A 17,518-nucleotide genomic window follows, 5' to 3' on the forward strand; every position below is an offset into this window, starting at 1 on the left:
GCTGCTGCTGCATTTGTTCTCCTCCTTCCATCCCCTCTCACGAGGTAATCGTACGAGATAAATAAAAAAGGGACATTCTGCAGTCTAGATGAGGATCCTTATTATTTATTTACCGTATCATCAACTTTGATCGGCAGAGAAAAGGCTCAGTATCTTGCTCATCATCTCTTGCAATTGCACAAGAAACAATAAAGCAGAACACGTTGTTCCATAACACCAGTCATCTTCTCGAGCAGCAGTCCTGGAAGTATACGTATGATATGTACTGGTGCTACGACGGTGAATACGAAAAAGAGATATACTAAACTTAGTTGGTTTTGTTTGAATCGTGTGATACCTTTACATGTTTGTCTGTTTTGTCTGTTGGTCTCTTCAAAAAGTTTTATGATCCCTTAAAGATATGCAAAAGAGAAAATATGTTAGAAAAAATGTTTAACTTTGAGATCTTACAAATAGTTATGTCAACGTAAATTACATACATAAATTTTGTAAATTCTGAATTCCTACATAGTTGCACGACAAAGTTCTAAGGTGATTCGCCGTGATCAAAATTCCTCATAAATGTCCATATAATATTGTTGCGGAACAAGGTCTCGAACCAATCCTATATACTATCATATAGGCCCATCTTGTCATGTGCTACTATGGTAGCTCTTGGGTGCTATGCTGACTGACATTTTATACTACTCTATGGAGCTAAAAACTCCTAAAATAATTGCCTGAATGGTCTGTTTCTATGTAGTTTTACTTTTGTGTGCACATAATTTGTGTTTACAAGCCTGAAACGACTATAAAAATTAATCAAAATGGGACCATCAAATCTACTACAAGCCTTCTACATTTTGTGCAAAGCTTAAATAAAATCGTGAGACATGAACATATATAAGCATTATATCAAACATACTATTTATAACTTTGTCCATGACATCAAACACTCTCGTTATAACCTTTATTGATGCTGCATTTTCTTGCTTTTGCTGAATCTTCAATCTTCTACTCCAATTGCAATATACCTCTTGACTCTCAACTACTTTTCGTCGTTATCGTTGAGTAGTCGAACTTTAATCCATCACGTTGCTTCAACTCGCTAATGACTCTGGTATGGGATCAATCGAATTGTGCTTATTTTTATTGGTTCATTCAAATCCCCTAGATGAAGGAAAATATCTTTGTTGTTGTGCGCCAATCTCTCAAATGTCTCACATCGCTTAAATTGGTTGGATGTCTACTAGAGTTTTGATGAGCATCGCCTCACCGACTTTTAAGTTATTAAAGTATTTTCTACATAAAATTTGCTTATTGATTTTACTTTTAATTATTTATCGTCTTTAAGTAGGTTCGCATCATATCCGCTTTCAATTGTCATTCTGTTAGGAAATGAAGCAATAGGCTGTTCTTGGTAGAACTGATTACCATTGGTGAGAATTTAATAATTGTTGTTTTCCACTAGGTTTCTTCGAAAGATCTTTGAACATATGCAGCGCTCCTCTACTAGATAAATAAGAGAATTGGGATATTCGATTTCGCTCATTCTCTTAAGAGTTAAGAAGGCAAAGGTTACTCGACTTTACCCACCTTCTCGATGGTTATATACCATGCATTGAATTGGTTACTAGCCTTCACCCGTTCTTTACTGACACTTTCAAAGCACACAAAGTGTTTGCACTCCTTGAGTTAGCTAATGTGATTTACCTCATTATCATCAAACTTCTGAAATGTAAAAAATTTTACTTGAAGAGTAAAAATTTACCTCAATTTAGAGGAAGTATCAACTAATTTTGATCACTTTTGGGATTATATCGTCTTCTCCATCATTTCTGTCAGCTACTCATTTGAGTAAAAAATGTATAACACTGTATACTGTTTATTTCGTTCCTTGGTCAAGTACTCTTGCATCAACTCGAAATCCCTCACTTTCAACTATTTTGATGAGAAACTTGTTAACACCAGTCTTATAAAGTTTCTTATAAAGTTTCTTGGCCATTACCCTTTGGTCTTGTCTTGATACTTAGAGTTTGCCTCTACATGCTCCATCTCCTCCGCACCTTTTACGATCTAACGCTCTCTGTTCATAAAAGCAAGGGATCGATAACTCCATAAAAGTTTTGCCTCTACAGTACCATAATGTTGTCATGCCCATTACCCTACTATCCGTTGCCTCGTATATGCATCCTTTTCTTCATGATCAGTAGATCTACCTTTGCGACACTATGAGACTCATTTGAGTCCATCTTTATTCTAACCGACGCTTGCTTTTGGGTAGCCTAGTCCCTCTAGACTCATCGTCGCTTCTTCGCCTCTTTCGACAATTTATTTTAACACTTCTATATTCTCCGAATAATTTTCCTTGGTCAATGAAAAGATAAACTACAACTTTCATGCATAGTCTCTGCCATCATGTTGCAGGGCTCACGCCGATTCTATTTTCCTTTGTTTCCTCGATAGTAATATTCGCTTACTCGATCTTGTCATATAACTTATTGAGCTCACTTAAGCGAATATGAGTTTTGAAATAATCCAAACTCTCCAACCGCTTCGATAATATCTCTGTATGATCAAGTTCTCATCCCGAGACTTATTGGCACTTGCACTTAGAATTCTCCTTCGGTGGTATATAACTCTCATATGCTGATAATCAAGACTTTCATCCGATGTAAAATTTGATACGCGTAAGGAAGGCCTATTCAACTCTATGGAGTTAGATCCCTCCCAAAATAATAGTTTGAATGACTTGTTTCTATGTAGTTTTGCATATGCACGATAACTATATGCATGATAACTATACATAACCTACGTTTATAAATCTGAAACAACCATAAAAGTTAATCAAAATAAAATTATAAAATCTATTGTAAGCCTTTTACATGTTTGATCAGAGACAATACAGTAGTCGGCAAAGGGAACAACGAAACAATGACACGAAATGAAAAAGCACAAATCAAACATGGCAAAAAAAGGCAACAAGAAAAGAATGAACGAGGAAGGACACATTTCAAAGCCTCTTTCTTCCATCTCCTTCGCATGCGCTATGTGTATGGTGGCCCTTTATGGACTCCCCACGTCTCACAGAAAGCCCACCTAAATTCCACCAAATTGTTCTCTGTCCATATTTACAGCAAGTGCGCAACTTGAGCGCCCCACCAAGAATTAGGACATGTCCCTACCGTGAGGAAGAAGAGATTCTACTCGAAATGCCATTGCATTGAATCGAAAACGTAGATCGGACTCCGATCAAGAATATAATAACCCGGAAAAGACGCAAAATCAAAGAAGCTATTTGGTTCATCAGCGATTGCAATCAACGGATCGGAAGAACGGACGCAAAGAGCATAGGGTTTCAGTACTGTGAGACCATTACGTACCCACATCGGCATCAACTGCGTTCGTCTGATGCCCGATGATCTCTGAAATCTACCAAAAACACATCTTACCCTTCCCCTGCAAGCCTCAGTCGAGAGACGAGGTTAGGCTACTTCTGAGTTGTAGAGTGACCCAAGAGGTAGGGATCCATGGCGGCGAGACTCTGAAACCGTAACCCTAGAGAACACCGCGTGTGCTTGTGGTATATAGGGACGGTGGGGGCATCTTTTTGCATATTAGTCCTTACGAAGTTTAAATTTAGCGCATTTGTCCTTGAAGTATAATAACGGTGGCCCAGCCTCTCTCTCTCTCTCTCTCTCTATATATATATATATATATATTCTCTCTCTCTCTCTCTCTTAAGTTTATAGCTTCCGTTGCCTTCTCTTCCTTAACGCGACTGTAATCGTATTTTAGGGTTTCTGATGGGATCCGAAGGTAGACGGAAGGTGCCGACCGACTCCATCCCTTTATGTCCCTATGCCTATTCCGTGATTTGGGACATTTTTTGCGGTGAATTGCTGTGTAAAAGTTGGATGTTTCTTCATTTCTTATCGATTGAGGACGCAAGCTTCGATTCTTAGATGCTCGAGGTGAGAGAGGAAGTGACTTTTTTTTGTCTTGAATCGAGGTTGATGCTAGTCTCGGAGCATTGTCGTTGATGCCACGTGTGGAGGGTCATGCGGGTGGAAAGGGGATTGTTGTTGAGATTATGAAAGAGTTTGTAGGGCGAAGAGATTGAACAAAACCTACTGGAAGAAGCCTTTTTACAATGTTTGTGACGTTCACAGAGCACTGCATTTTAGGTTTTTTATTTTTATTTTTATTTTTTATTTTTTGGCTAATTTTGGAGTTGTCATTTGCTGAAATCATTAGAACGACCTTATGACGGATTGACGAAATTAATTGTGACTATTTCCACAAACTTAGAACTTTCAATTGGCAACCCATGAATTGTATACGATGAACAACTTAGAAAAGCTAGTGGATGATGCAGATTAGGTATCTAGTTAACCTCATCTTAGCGATTCGGTAAAATTGTGGTGATTGTAGTGGAAATGTGAGGACTATCTCATCAGCTTAGATTTAGGTCTTTCGGTAGGTGATAGCTTACGAGTCATTAGCTCATTGTACTTACACTTGTTTGTCATATTGCAAGGATACTTGGTTTGTTGCTGCCCTGAAGCATGTTTTCCTATATGGAGGAAATTGTGAAGAATTATTCGTAGGATAAATTGCAGAAACCTTAAAAGGAAGTCGACAGAGAATTCAAACAAAGTTGTAGTATTACCAATATACATCTTCAAAAGGGCAGGGTTTTTTTCAACTTTACAATGTATGATTTGCACAAATACGCTTCTTGCTATCTAGAGCTCTTGACATTGTCAAGAAGCAGAAACAGAAATTATTAGCGACTTGGCTTGCAACCACTTTTCCTTGGTTCTATTTCCTTGACAACTAAATATTGTTGATGAGCGCTCCACGAGAAGGAGAATTCTACTGTTAAGTAACCGTAAAGACTGTTTAGGTTATAGTGCAACCAAAATTGAGAAGCTGCCTTCAACAGTTGAAGGCAAGTATGTCACTTTTGGTTTCTTAAGAACATGGGGCAAGAACCTTCTCAGATCTAAGGAAGCCATTGCCAAATTCTCAGGTGGTGCTCAATCATCTTCCGATGATGGATGGTTCACTATATTGGCTTCTTTGCTTTCGTATCCTGGCCTCAATTATGCAGGACCACTCTTGAGTTCCTGATGAAATAGAAAAAAGAAAAGATTGTAGATGATTAATTTAGGAACTTAGATTCTTCTTGGAAACATTCCTCTTTTTGCCATTAAAGAAATAATTCTATTGTGAAGGATATTATAGTTGCATATCGGACTTGCTCAAATCGCAGATCATGTCACAACTCCTATCTATGACTATGAGGATATTATAGTTGCATACCTGAATGCCTATCTTTAATTGACTATGAAAAGTTATGCACTGGAGTCAAGTAACTATACATTTTTTTGCTATTTCATATGTATTCTCCTTTGTTCTTTTGCATATACTTCTGGACTTCACTAAGCATGGTTCGATCTTGTTAGTCTAGTTTGTTAGGTGCTGTCAGCTAACCTGGACAGAATGAGAAAAGGAGACAATGAATGGAATCCTTACTTGCATGGGAATTTGATTGTAAATATTTGAGGTACGGAAGCAGTTCCTGAGCACAAAATGTTGCATATTTTCTTCCCCTAGTGTTCTCAATCTGTTGAGCTCTGGCAATATGATCGTTCCAAGATCCGGCCGGTCTTTCCGTCTTAGCTCTGCACATTTAAGTGCTAACTTCAATAAACCTAAAGCTTCCTCGACTGGCCAATCTTGGACTGCAGGATCCAGCATATCTGCAAATGTTCCTTTCTCAATTGAACGCTCCACATGATGAGTCAGCCCCATGGGAGGTTTCCCAGTGAGTAGCTGCAACAACAAGACTCCAAAAGAGTATATGTCAGACTTTATGCCTAGCATTCCAGTCTGTTGATATTCTGGATCGATGTAACAGAATGTTCCAGCTGCAGATGTCATATGATACTGGGTGACACTGTCTGCCACAGATGGGGGTACCAGGCGGGCTAGGCCGACATCACTAATTTTGCTCACATAATATTGGTCGAGGAGGATATTTGCAGGCTTAAGGTCTCTATGAACCAATGGCTCTGGCTTAGTTTGATGGAGGAAAAGGAGCCCTGTGCCGATCTCGGCAGCAATGCGGAACCTATGCTGCCAGGGGATGGGTGGTGTATTTCCTCGCCGGTATAAGCGGTCCTCCAAGCTCCCATTTGCCATGTATTCATATACAAGGCAACCGTATTCTGGGCAGGCACCGAGGAGAAGAACCATATTTGGATGCCGAATGCAACTTAGTATTTCAACCTGGGCAACAAAGTTGAAACATGGGAAAGGTTATCAATCGGCAATTCTTCTATAACATGGGTCTAATTCTTGTGATCATTTCAAAGTATTCGTGTTTCTAAATGATTTCAAGATTTCCAACAGTTTGAAATGCAGCTGTGTGTGATAATACTAGATACCTCTTGCTGAAACTGTGATCTCCCTTGGGATGCATCTGGTCGCAGTGCCTTAATGGCAACAGGGGTGTGATCAAGATAGCACCTGTAGACAGGACCATACCCACCTTCCCCAATTTTCCGGTTCTCTGCAAAGTTTTCTGTGGCTGCTTCTATATCCTCAATTGTGTATTTCCTATACCTCAGGTCAGTCTTGGACAAAATACTTGAGGACTTTTTCTTCCCAGGTTCTTGGAGTGCTTGCATCTCTGCATTTATTCTTTTCTGCGCTTCCAGTTCTGCAATTCGTTTGGCCGCTTCAGCTGCCTCCAATGCTGCCTTACATTTTGCTTTCTCCTTATCAGCTAGGATCAAGGCAGCTTCTTCTGCTAGTTGAGCTTCTTCTAGTCTTTGTTGTTCCTCCATCTTCCACCGGTGGAGCTCCATTGCCTGCATCAAAAGAAATCATCACGAAAGGAACTCAATTTTGGAGGTTTTCATGGAAACATTACCTTCTGTTTAGCCGTGAGTGCTTCTCTGCATGCTGTGCTGTACATATCCATTGTCTGCTTGAGCTCTAACTTCAGCCTATTCATCTCTGCTTTCACTTCTTCCTACATGTTCCAAGGTATGTGTATTTATTATGTGATCAGGCATAAAGCTTCAATATGATTGGAATTGGTAAGTGGCATTTTCTGCTTACCACTGAAGTATTTATACTTCAACTTAGATTCTCTTCATTACTTTGCTAATGGAAAGGAAGTGCACGTACCGACATTTGAGATGAAAAGCTCCCATTGGATCGAGGAGAGAAACCACTCCTAGATGAGTAAGCATCCAATGATGACCTGTGTGGTGATTGCACTGACTCAAAGCTGCAATCAAGGCCATCTGATATGCAGGACAATCTCTGCGGGAAAAGGTGATCAATGCTTGGCTTCCCACTACTAAAAAATGGTTCATCACTGCCTGACATTGTCTCTTCTTTGGATTTTGTGCTCTGGACACGTGTTGCGCTGTTTAATGGTGACCTGTTTTAAGGCAGAAATTTAAAATGATTAGATGAAGTCTAAAAAGTTGCCACTGTCTTTGTCATTTTAGTTTGCATCATCTCTACTCTTACCTGATTGATTCTTTTTCTTTATACAGATTCCGAGTCTCAAATGCAGCATTACCTGGCAAAAGGAAACTTATTAGTTTTCTCCGGTAAAGAAACTAGCAAAAACTTGTCTTCACCAAGCAAGTGACAAGGTAACAATAGTTGATGATGCTCATTACAAAAAAAACCTTTTGTGCCTTGAGAATTCTGGTACACGACGGGCTCAGGTACAGAACTTGGTTGTTTTAGGATTTGAGATCGTAAAGGAGTAACAACTGGTGCTGATCGGACAGCATTTCTCATAGAAGAGATCTTCCCTTTGGAGATGATATAAACTGTGCAGAAATCAGGCACGCTTTTGCAGATGTTGGTGCTGACGTCTGTGTATCTAAATGATCTGAGAGAAAAAAGCTGGTAAGTATGTCTGGAGAACACAGAGATCCTGTTTGTTATGGTGTGTTGCTTGGGAATATTAGTATCACCTAACAAATCCGCCTTTTGATGCTCCTACTATCAGCTTCTCTACTCCAGCATGGGAAACAAAGTCAACAATTGCCTTTGCTAAATCGGTATCCTCCAGTATAATATCCTTGCACCTAACCTGTTAAATACTCAAAACTGAATAAGTGACTGATAGTTCCAAGGATTGCATCTCCTTAATTGATTACAACCATCTTGCATGACAACTATGAAAGAGTATTAGCGGATTGCAAGACTGACGGTCCAATGTTTCTCTAAATGAAAGGCAAACAAAGGTGAGACTCAGGATCTGACTTCTAGGAACAGATCTTCTGGATGTTTTTGGGACTATGGTTGCTCTAATCCCAGTGTGATTCTTAATTATCAAATCATTTGATGTGATTCTCAACCACCATTTCTTGATTTCAGGCTTCTTATCTGAAGAACATCATGGGCACTTCATATAAGAAGAGCAAACAATCTTGCATGACCAAAGATCCGCAAAAGTTCTTTCAGCTGTGGAATAATTTCATATTTTTCAATCACAGGTAAGACTCCTTTGGTCTCATTCAATTAATGCCAAATCATTCAAGCAGGTAATATGCAAAATCTTAGATATGTAGAGATATCCAATGAAATCACCCTAGATTAGATGTTTACATAACTCTATTATGTTTATTCTTTTTTTTGTCTTACTATGGATTTAAATACTGTTTCAATACAGGTTTCAGTGATCTTGTGGACCAAACCGAACCGGTATACCGGACGATTTACTGAATAAGATACTAAAAATTCAAAGGTATCGGGTTATAAGATATCAGTATTTGGGTCTGATCAGCAAATACCTATCAGCACATACCGAATCTAATCAGTATTCAAATTCTTTTCTCCTAGTATAACAGGACTTACATTTGTTAAGCATTTCAATGTACTAAACCGTTAGTGATCCATCCCCTCTTGTTTTCTTTCTTGGTTTTGACAATTTGCATAAACTTGCTTATGACACTAAAGCATGAATTGATAGTATTAATTGTTATACCGGATAGAATCGAAGCCAGTAGTGATTCATACTGTGCATTTGTGCAGGGGGTTACCCACATTTTTGCGTTTGCAGAAGCACCGGAATGGAACGAGCAGTTGACTGGCTGCGGATGTCACATCTTCTTGATGACCTGCTGCATCACATCAGAAAGAGAATGAGCAACAACCTGGGAGCACTGATGCTACCAAGAGCCAAGCAGGCGCCATTGCTGCAACAAAGCTTACCTGAAAGCTTGGTGATCACGTGGACGAGGAAGATGGTTTGGCCCTTGACGGCGACGTTGTCCAGAGCCCACTTCAGAGCGTTCTGGCTGCTCTTGTCCTTGTCGACGGCCACCGCGATAAGCGGGAACGACGATCGATCCGATCCCTCCGGCATCGCTCTTTTCTGGCAAAGAGAAGAATAAGAAGAAGAAGAGATGCAAAGAAAAGTAGCAGAGAAGGTAAGCTCCTCTGCCCCCTCCTCTCCCTTCTCTTGGTACCTCTCTTTCTCTTTCTTTGAGGCCACAGGGGAAGAAGGAAAGCAGAAGGTCTTTCTCCTCTGCTTCTCCTTTCTGCTGCCTCTCTTCTTCCCCTGCTGCTGCTGCTTCTGCACCTCCTTGGGAAGTGCTACGGCCTTTCTATTTGACTCGGATGGGCGTAGAGGGGATAAGGGGTGGCAGAGTTTTGCGCTTCACCTCTTGACCGAGTTAGTCCGTTCTAATTTTCGGAGCCAAACGTGCCGTTCTATGGAGCCATTGGCTTCCGATGGACCCAAATGCAAGACAAATGGGCATGCGACACTAATATAATAAGAAGATATTACCATTCGCAATCTTTTTTATTATTTATAATTTTATTTTAATTTTTTAATTTTTTTAAATTATCTTTTTTAAATGCAGGTAAATATTTAGTTCTTCTTCCTTCTCGTCTTCTCTCTCTCTCTCTCTCTCTCTCTCTCTTCTTTTTTTTTTCTCGGATAAATATTGACGACGAGCGACGTCAATTGCAAGCAAAAAGATGATGTCACCTTTAATTACATCTATAATGAGTGTTTAGGGGTCAAGAACACCAATTACAAATAGACTGGAAATTGCTACCATCAAGTCCATAAACCAAAGGGAAAGAAAGCGCCATGCGCACTCAATCAACAGGAGGACCTGCCGATTCCATGCGTTGATGAGACTGACCATCGGCATCCGGCGAGCAGCTGGAGACGTTGAAGTCCGCGGGGGGCTCGCTTTTGCTCCGCCCCTTTCCCTGCTTGCTTCGTCTTCGGCTTTCCTCCCCCTTCTTGGCCGAGGAGCTGTCGCTGCTGCTCGCTTTGGGGGCTTCGAAGAGAAGCAGCACCTCCTCCCTGCTGCCGTGCGGGTCTTGAACGCTCTCTAGGGTGTCGACCACCTGGTTCATGGTGGGTCTCCCTTTAGGGTTCTGGCTGAGGCAGCGGAGCGCCAGCCCGGCCACCTCCGCCGCCACCGTGCTCGAGTACTGCCCTTCGATTCGTGGGTCCATTATCTTGGGGAGCTTCCTGCTGTGTGGCAGGAGGGGGCGAGCCCAGTCGACCAGGTTCTGTTCCCGAGCCGGCCTGCTCTTGTCCACTGCCTTCTTCCCCGTAAGAATCTCCAGGAGGACGACGCCGAAGCCATAGACATCGCTCCTCGCCGTCAAGTGGCCTGTGACGAATGAAGTCATGTGATTTATATAAAGAAGGTAATATTATTCTGCCTGCTAAAGATTCGTCACATAATATTCAACAACTCAATCAATTGGTACGTATTTGGATCTCTATCCCGAGGTCGAGGGGTTCAGTTTCTCGCTAGATGCCTAACGTACTTATTGTTCCTTTACTAATAACTCAAAGACATTCGGGTTAATTAATACATTATACATTGCACAAGTGATGAATCTTAGGTTCGAATTCAAGTGTGAACATCATATACGTGTCATTTGATATAATAAAAACTTTAAAAAAAAACTCAAAAGTACTAAGTTGATTGTTACCCTATTAGATATATATATATATACCCTATTAGATAAAGTAGGGGATCACCCGACTAAATATAGAATGGCATTGGAACTAGATTTTGAGCAAATAAAGAGGTGGATAATGCATTACCCATCAATTATCATGATTGCACTGAGACTCAAGTAAAACTTGGGTTGTTCTTGTAGAAGACTCACCGGTCATAATGTACTCAGGAGCTGCATATCCTTGTGTACCCACGACTCGAGTGGAAACATGAGTTTGGTCTCCAATGGGTCCCTCCTTTGCAAGGCCAAAGTCCGAAAGCTTAGGATTATAGGCCTGCAACATATTGCAGTAGACACGCAAAAAGTAAATACAATCAATCATGCACTCAATCAACATAAGAAGCTGAGTCAGAGGCATCCACAATATATGGATAATGAAATGAATGATAGACCAGAAAGAACCTAAAGTAGAACTTTTGACCAAAAGATGAGCACAAACCGAATCTAGCAAAATATTTGATGTCTTAAAATCCCTATAAATTATGGGTCTTTCAGCTCCATGAAGAAAGGCAAGTCCATTTGCAGCACCCAGAGCTATCTTCATCCGAGTGGACCATTGCATTGTTAGGCAAACCCCTGTTTCAAAACTGGAATCGGTTAACCAAGAAACCACAAATCCAAAAAGTTATCCGTGGAACATAATAACAAGTTATTATGATAAGCAAAAGATATCCCGATATTGCACATGTTTTGATACTTGCTATGCCTTTCATGCAAATCTACTGGCTGGCATCTGTACTTATTTGAAATGCAAATAAAATGATTCGTATGCATGTTGCTATTACTACACATTTTACTCTGGACATGTCATTGGAGATTAGTTCAGTGGGATTTTGTATTACTAATCTTTGGAGTTAGACACATCTTCAGCAGCAGTAATAGATTCTCTTCGCCAACATTGTTACAACAGTACCTAAAATTTGTAAAAGGTTCAAAGAAAACATCAGCTAGAATTGTAGTAAAAAGCTCTCTGTGACGTTCAAAAGAATGGCTTTCTGATATGGTAGCTGTTATGACAAGCTTTGATGATAGAATATGGAGGTACTGATTTGACAAGATTAAATCCATGTATTGCTATTTTCTAGAATGGTAACTTATGATGGTAGAAAAATAGAAAAGATACTGTAAGAACTTTGAATACCCTTTATGCAAGTTATTCATTCGACCACTTACGTCGGAAAAGGTGCTTTTCAAGACTGCCGCAAGCCATATACTCATAAACCAGCAGCCTGTGATCATCTTCACAGCAGTACCCAATGAGTTTAACAAGATTTGGATGACTTAATTGCCCGAGATAATTGACTTCTGCCTGAAGAACCAAAAGGCATTCATTAGATCCAAAATTCGTTATGAAACTATCAAGCTTGATGAACAAATTTGTCTCGAAGTTATCAGATGCATATAGACAACAAATGTCAATAACTCTCAGGAATTTTTTGATGAAGTGCACCCAGGGAAACTCCAATTACAGTAATTAAGGTGCTCTTTCCATGGTGAAGCCCAATTTACTAACTTTGTTCTCCTAGAATTTTGGTCAGATATGTTTTACAGTAGCACATTTCATATTTTGATTCCATTGCACAACTTTGTGAAACCTAACTTGGCATAAAGTACTCTCAGTTATGCCATGACTCAATCTGATTACATGCCAAACAAGACCTTAGGTATAATAACAGTTACCAAAAATCAAAGCCTTAAAAGGAAGTAGATAACATAAAATTATTACTCTTCACCTAGTTATTGTAATTCTTTATTTGATAAGTGCTTCTTTAAGTCTCTGTAGATGGTGTTTACTGCAAACGATTTTGCAAATGATTCATTTCAAGAAAACCAAAATTAAGGAGACAGTAGATTGAGAATGCAGACTTCCTTGCTATTTGCCGGTTTATTTAGGTGTTTGAGATGCCATGGCAATACAGATCTAAGATTATTCAGGTAATTCTAACATGTCAAAGTTGAATAATTCAATCTATCAAGTTGTTGACACTCTTTGAACTATGTTGATTTAGACAAATCATGGAACCAATTTCAATATCAATCATGCTGAATCAAAATGAACATGTTCTGTTAAATAATGCAATAAAGAGATCTTATGACAGGGAAAATACCAGCCATTCCTTGTCCCCCTGCACGCCTTCTGGATTCAACTTCTTCACTGCCACTTGGGTGGACTCGAAGCCTGGCCTCACATTCTCATCTATAATACCTTTATACACAATTCCAAAACCCCCCTCTCCAAGAACTTGATCTGCACGGAAATTCTTGGTAGCTGCACTTAACTCACTATATGTGAATATGTTGACATTTCCGTATCCAACTGTGAGCCGCAAATCTTCAACATCTTTGGGAAGGGGCAGTAGGCTTACTACATTCGGTTGACATGGATCTTTCTGCTGATCTGCCTGTTGTGGCAATCCAGCAGCATTGCCTGTTTCAGCAGGCAAAGTTCAGATAAGATATCGGAATAGAAGCTCATAAGCTGTACAATATGCCACAAACAGGCTGATATCAAACATAAGACAACACCATATCTTTTTTTCTTCACAATAATCTTGATTGATTACATCTGCCACTCATTCGGCCCGATTGACATATGCAATAGTGTGACAAGATGTCCAAAATTTTTATTCTTCTTTTGGACATTTAAATAAAAGAAAATTGATACAGGAAAATTCTGCAATACAAGGTAGTCGAATTGCTGATCTGAAAAGGAATGCATAATTTTTATCTTGTGAATGCTTTTTTGTTTCACTCTTTTCTCTTTTCTTTTTGATAGGAAGGTATTAAACAGTGATTTAAAAAGTGCTAGGCGCCAAGGTACAAAAACGCCCGAGGCGCTAAGCACTCACCCGAGCGAAGCGAGGCACTAAAATATATAATATATAATATATAATATAATTAATAAATATAATTATTTAAATAAAAAATATACTATTAAATTAAGAAAATCAGGTATAAAATCACAATAAATAAATAAATCATAATAGTATTTTTTTTATTTTTTAAATAAATTATTATTAAATAAATAAAAATTAATAATATTAAAATCAAAATAATATATTATTAATCTAATAAATAAAAATACTATTATTAGTATACAGTTAGTAGTATACTGTTAATATACTGTTAACAGTATAGTGAGAAGAGTGTGAGAAGACCGAGGCTGCTGAGGCAATAGCAGCGGGAGCGGGAGCTGCGAGCGGCGAGCGACGACAGCACCAGCGAGCAGCGATTGTGGCAGCGACGAGTAGCGACAGTAGCGACAACGGAGAAGAAATCGCGATCGCGAGTGTTAGGGTTGGGGAAGTCGGGGAAATCGCGAGAGGGAGCCTGATATCGGTGATTTAGTTGGTTCGATTGAACCAACTAAAGCACCAGAGACCAACCATACCTAGAAATCTGGTTCGGTCGCTTGGTTTAACCTAGGCGCTCGCCCGAAGCGCCCGATGCCTGGTCTCAGGCGAGCGCCCAAGCGGTGCCTCTTTGAAGCGAGGCACCTGGACATGAAGCGAGGTGCTCGGGCCTCGCCTCGCCTCGTCCGAGTGCCTAGGTGAGCGCTCGAGCGCCTATTGAAATCACTGGTATTAAATGACCGTTAAGAAATGAATATGGTAGGGTGTGACGCAGAAAAGGTGAGAGAAGGGGTGGTTTAAATTGAACATTAAGGATTTCTTTTTTGAGGATTCTGATTAGGGGTACAGGTTTTTTGATTAGGAATGATCCTAAGTCTTACATTGCTACAACTGATAGATTTCTAATGGCCAAAGATTGCTTATACAATGAGCTGATAGCCATCGTGGAGAGCTTAAAGCTAGTTGTGGATGAGGATATGAGACTCCTAGAGATTGAATCGGAGTCTATCGAGCTGCTGAAACTTCTTTCCAAAATTTTGGCGCTACCTTGGAGAGTGATTAATGTTTTGAGGAACGTAAAGTCATTATTAGATTCCTTCCACGAAGTCAAAATTTTTCATATTTATTGAGAAGGAAATAGATCTGTAGATTGACTGGCTCGATATGCCTGAACAACTAAAACTATTTTTTATGGAGAGGTGACTAGCCAGATCTTTTTTATCTTTTTTGAGTGATGATTCTTCTATCACTTATGTATTCATAAAATACAAGTTATCTTTTTTGCTCTGGTTAAAAAAAAAAGAAGATATGTAGATGGTAGAAGCAGCTAAGCAGTGACCAAACGGAGCAAAATAATCCGATAACGTATCCATCAATTTATATCAAATCAATAACAATACACTCATTAAATACCTATAATTCAATTCAATCTTGTTTCACCTCAAATACGGGTGTTAGATAAGGAACCCAAAACCTAGCCGGAGAAGTTCCATCTATCGATTCATAGTTGCTGCCAAGTACAGCAAGAACGGGACCAAGAACCATCTAACTTGGTATTCAGTAGAAAAAGGGTTTGATGTTGGGGTAAATGCCAAAGAAGGATCTGAAGCTGGTCCAACTTCGAGAAAGAACCAAATCAGGAAGCTTAACTTTACAGAGTTCATGAACACTATTATGATGGCGAGTATAATGAAGACGATTCTTACATAGGGAATAAGAGAAGTGAAATACTAACTCTGTTCGTCCTGAGACAGGCAGCTTCCCATCGACTCCGGACCGGATTCTCCTCGCCCCACTGAAGGCAGAGTTCCTCAGCAATCCATCGAAATCGATCTCTGGGGTCCTCTCCGCGGGCTGATCCGGACAACCGATCCCACCACAGCAGACGGTACGAAATCAAAACGATCTCTCTCTCTCTCTCTCGCTCGCTCGCTCGCTTGCTCGCGGTGGTTGGTGGAAGAAGAAGCCGGCAAACTGTGGGTTCCTTTCTAATATCGAAATCGTTCACGGAATGACCACGTAGTTGAGCTGCAATCACGAAAATACCACATAATGACACCAAAACAATAAGGTATATATATATATATATATATATATATATATATATATATATATATATATATATATATATATATTTGTCCTTCTAAATTTTAAAAAGAATATATTTGTCCCTCTAAATTTCAAAATTAACATAAATTTTTGTGATAAAAATATAGATGACTTAAAAAAAACTTATTTTTAGACATTTTTTTTTTCTAAAAGTACATCTAATTTAGTGCTCTTGTTTTATATAATATCTTAAATGTCTCCCGTCGTTATCTAACTATTTTTATCTCATCGATTGCACCTTACCACTTCGATATCATTACTTTTGCACTCATCGTGACTATCTTATTTCATCACCTCTATCTCTATCATTTTGACTCCATCGTTTTTATCTCTTAGAGGTATAGTCACTTTCTTCGTCTCTGACACTTGCCACTCGTCACTTTCGTCTCATCGTGATCATCTTCTTTTCCTCCACAAAGAATTAAACATTATCTTTTATCAATATTTTAAATAACAAAAAAAAAATATATTGATAAACTCACGAGTAAAAACAAATAATTATTACATACATGATGCCCTCAATATTTTAGGGCTTTCATGTCATCTAATTAAAACCACACGACACCATGTCATAAAATAACATGTATACTTAAGTCAGTCCGTATCATTTAGTGTAAACAATATTCACAAAATATACGCATGCCAAAGATTTTAATATATGCATGTCCAAAGTTTCACGGAGAATTGATGTGATAGGCAGTCATAACCCTTTGTTTCGTAAGCTACCAAGTTTGAATATAATTTCTTCATGGAAAACTATGGTTTGAACATACACAGTCCCATTCAAACTTGCTGTAATACCTCCCAATCTTATGAAATGGAGAATTCAATTCAACACTAACTTAGGTTGAACTGACTTTTCCATCGATTAGGAAGCTTCCGTTGGAACAATTTTAGATTATGTAGAGATTGTTTTCATTAATTTTATATATGTATATATATAATTAATACTCATTTAATTTTTTATTTATGAATTTCAAAGTTACAACTAAGAGCATAAAATAGTCCACCTTGAGAATAACTCGATACGAGTCTTGCAGAACAGACACCAAACTCAATCAATTCCCATAAATTGATTGTTTGGAACTGTGATCCTTTAAATCAAGTTTGACTCGCTTCAACAATTCCGACTAGACAACCAAAAATAACATTGATAATAGATAGGATAAGATACATTCACTTATATTCTTCATATGATGATGAGTATATTTTGACAGATGATGTTAGTTTGTTCCTAACTTGTTGAACATTTGATTTGGCCGAAGGACATCAAACTTGACTAATGTCAATCAAATCAAAGTGATCGTTGTCTCGTTCTTTTGCGTTGCCACCGCATGCCAATGGAATTCGTTCACCATATTCCACATGGTTGACCCCAATACGCGTTTTCTAACTCCCTTCTGGTGCTTTTCTTGTGTCCAACTGGTAAGAGCTCATCTTTGGGAATTGGCTAATTCCCCCATAGATCTATTTTTTTATAGTTTCTTTAGAAAAAAAAGAAAAAAAACACTAGTCTGAGTAATATTTTGTTTAGAAAA

At 39.0% G+C, this 17,518-nt stretch overlaps 2 protein-coding genes, 1 long non-coding RNA gene and 1 other non-coding gene across 17 annotated transcripts; 1 reads left to right on the forward strand and 3 right to left on the reverse strand.

Annotated features, from left to right (window-relative positions):
• Positions 1-3,028: 3,028 nt before the first annotated feature.
• Positions 3,029-3,134, reverse strand: LOC135611426 (small nucleolar RNA snoR103). Its single transcript, XR_010486568.1, has one exon. It is a non-coding gene; the product is annotated as a small nucleolar RNA snoR103 (small nucleolar RNA).
• A 568-nt stretch (positions 3,135-3,702) lies between these two features.
• Positions 3,703-10,735, forward strand: LOC103983161 (uncharacterized). 11 transcript variants are annotated; one of them, XR_010486321.1, is made up of 13 exons: positions 3,703-3,953; positions 5,456-5,551; positions 5,736-6,617; positions 6,776-6,935; positions 7,064-7,091; positions 7,170-7,332; positions 7,560-7,661; positions 7,759-7,923; positions 8,027-8,078; positions 8,205-8,264; positions 8,398-8,516; positions 8,693-8,767; positions 9,055-10,735. It is a non-coding gene; the product is annotated as an uncharacterized LOC103983161 (long non-coding RNA). The 11 variants fall into 11 exon arrangements; XR_010486314.1 differs by having other exon boundaries at positions 6,776-7,332; positions 9,055-9,452; positions 10,048-10,735; XR_010486320.1 differs by having other exon boundaries at positions 6,776-7,091.
• Positions 4,947-9,626, reverse strand: LOC103983162 (U-box domain-containing protein 52). 4 transcript variants are annotated; one of them, XM_009400344.3, is made up of 11 exons: positions 9,492-9,626; positions 9,235-9,397; positions 9,067-9,143; positions 7,992-8,110; positions 7,698-7,906; positions 7,534-7,585; positions 7,183-7,441; positions 6,923-7,024; positions 6,435-6,860; positions 5,521-6,276; positions 4,947-5,111 (listed from the first exon to the last, which is right to left on the reverse strand). In XM_009400344.3, exons 2-11 carry the CDS (start codon positions 9,386-9,388, stop codon positions 5,088-5,090), a joined length of 2,178 nt encoding a protein of 725 aa, XP_009398619.2. In that variant the 5' UTR covers positions 9,389-9,397; positions 9,492-9,626; the 3' UTR covers positions 4,947-5,087. The 4 variants fall into 4 exon arrangements, with proteins under 4 accessions (XP_009398619.2, XP_064961800.1, XP_009398618.2 ...); XM_065105728.1 differs by lacking the exon at positions 4,947-5,111 and having other exon boundaries at positions 5,348-6,276; positions 9,067-9,140; XM_009400343.3 differs by lacking the exon at positions 4,947-5,111 and having other exon boundaries at positions 5,348-6,276.
• Positions 9,995-15,831, reverse strand: LOC135610792 (probable serine/threonine-protein kinase PBL17). The gene is made up of 6 exons (XM_065105733.1): positions 15,607-15,831; positions 13,128-13,447; positions 12,193-12,328; positions 11,459-11,595; positions 11,170-11,293; positions 9,995-10,661 (listed from the first exon to the last, which is right to left on the reverse strand). The coding sequence occupies exons 1-6, from the start codon at positions 15,635-15,637 to the stop codon at positions 10,132-10,134; spliced, it is 1,278 nt and encodes a 425-aa protein (XP_064961805.1). The 5' UTR covers positions 15,638-15,831; the 3' UTR covers positions 9,995-10,131.
• Positions 15,832-17,518: the final 1,687 nt, after the last annotated feature.

Source organism: Musa acuminata, chromosome BXJ2-4 (assembly GCF_036884655.1).
Source record: "Musa acuminata AAA Group cultivar baxijiao chromosome BXJ2-4, Cavendish_Baxijiao_AAA, whole genome shotgun sequence".
Lineage (NCBI taxonomy): Eukaryota > Viridiplantae > Streptophyta > Magnoliopsida > Zingiberales > Musaceae > Musa > Musa acuminata.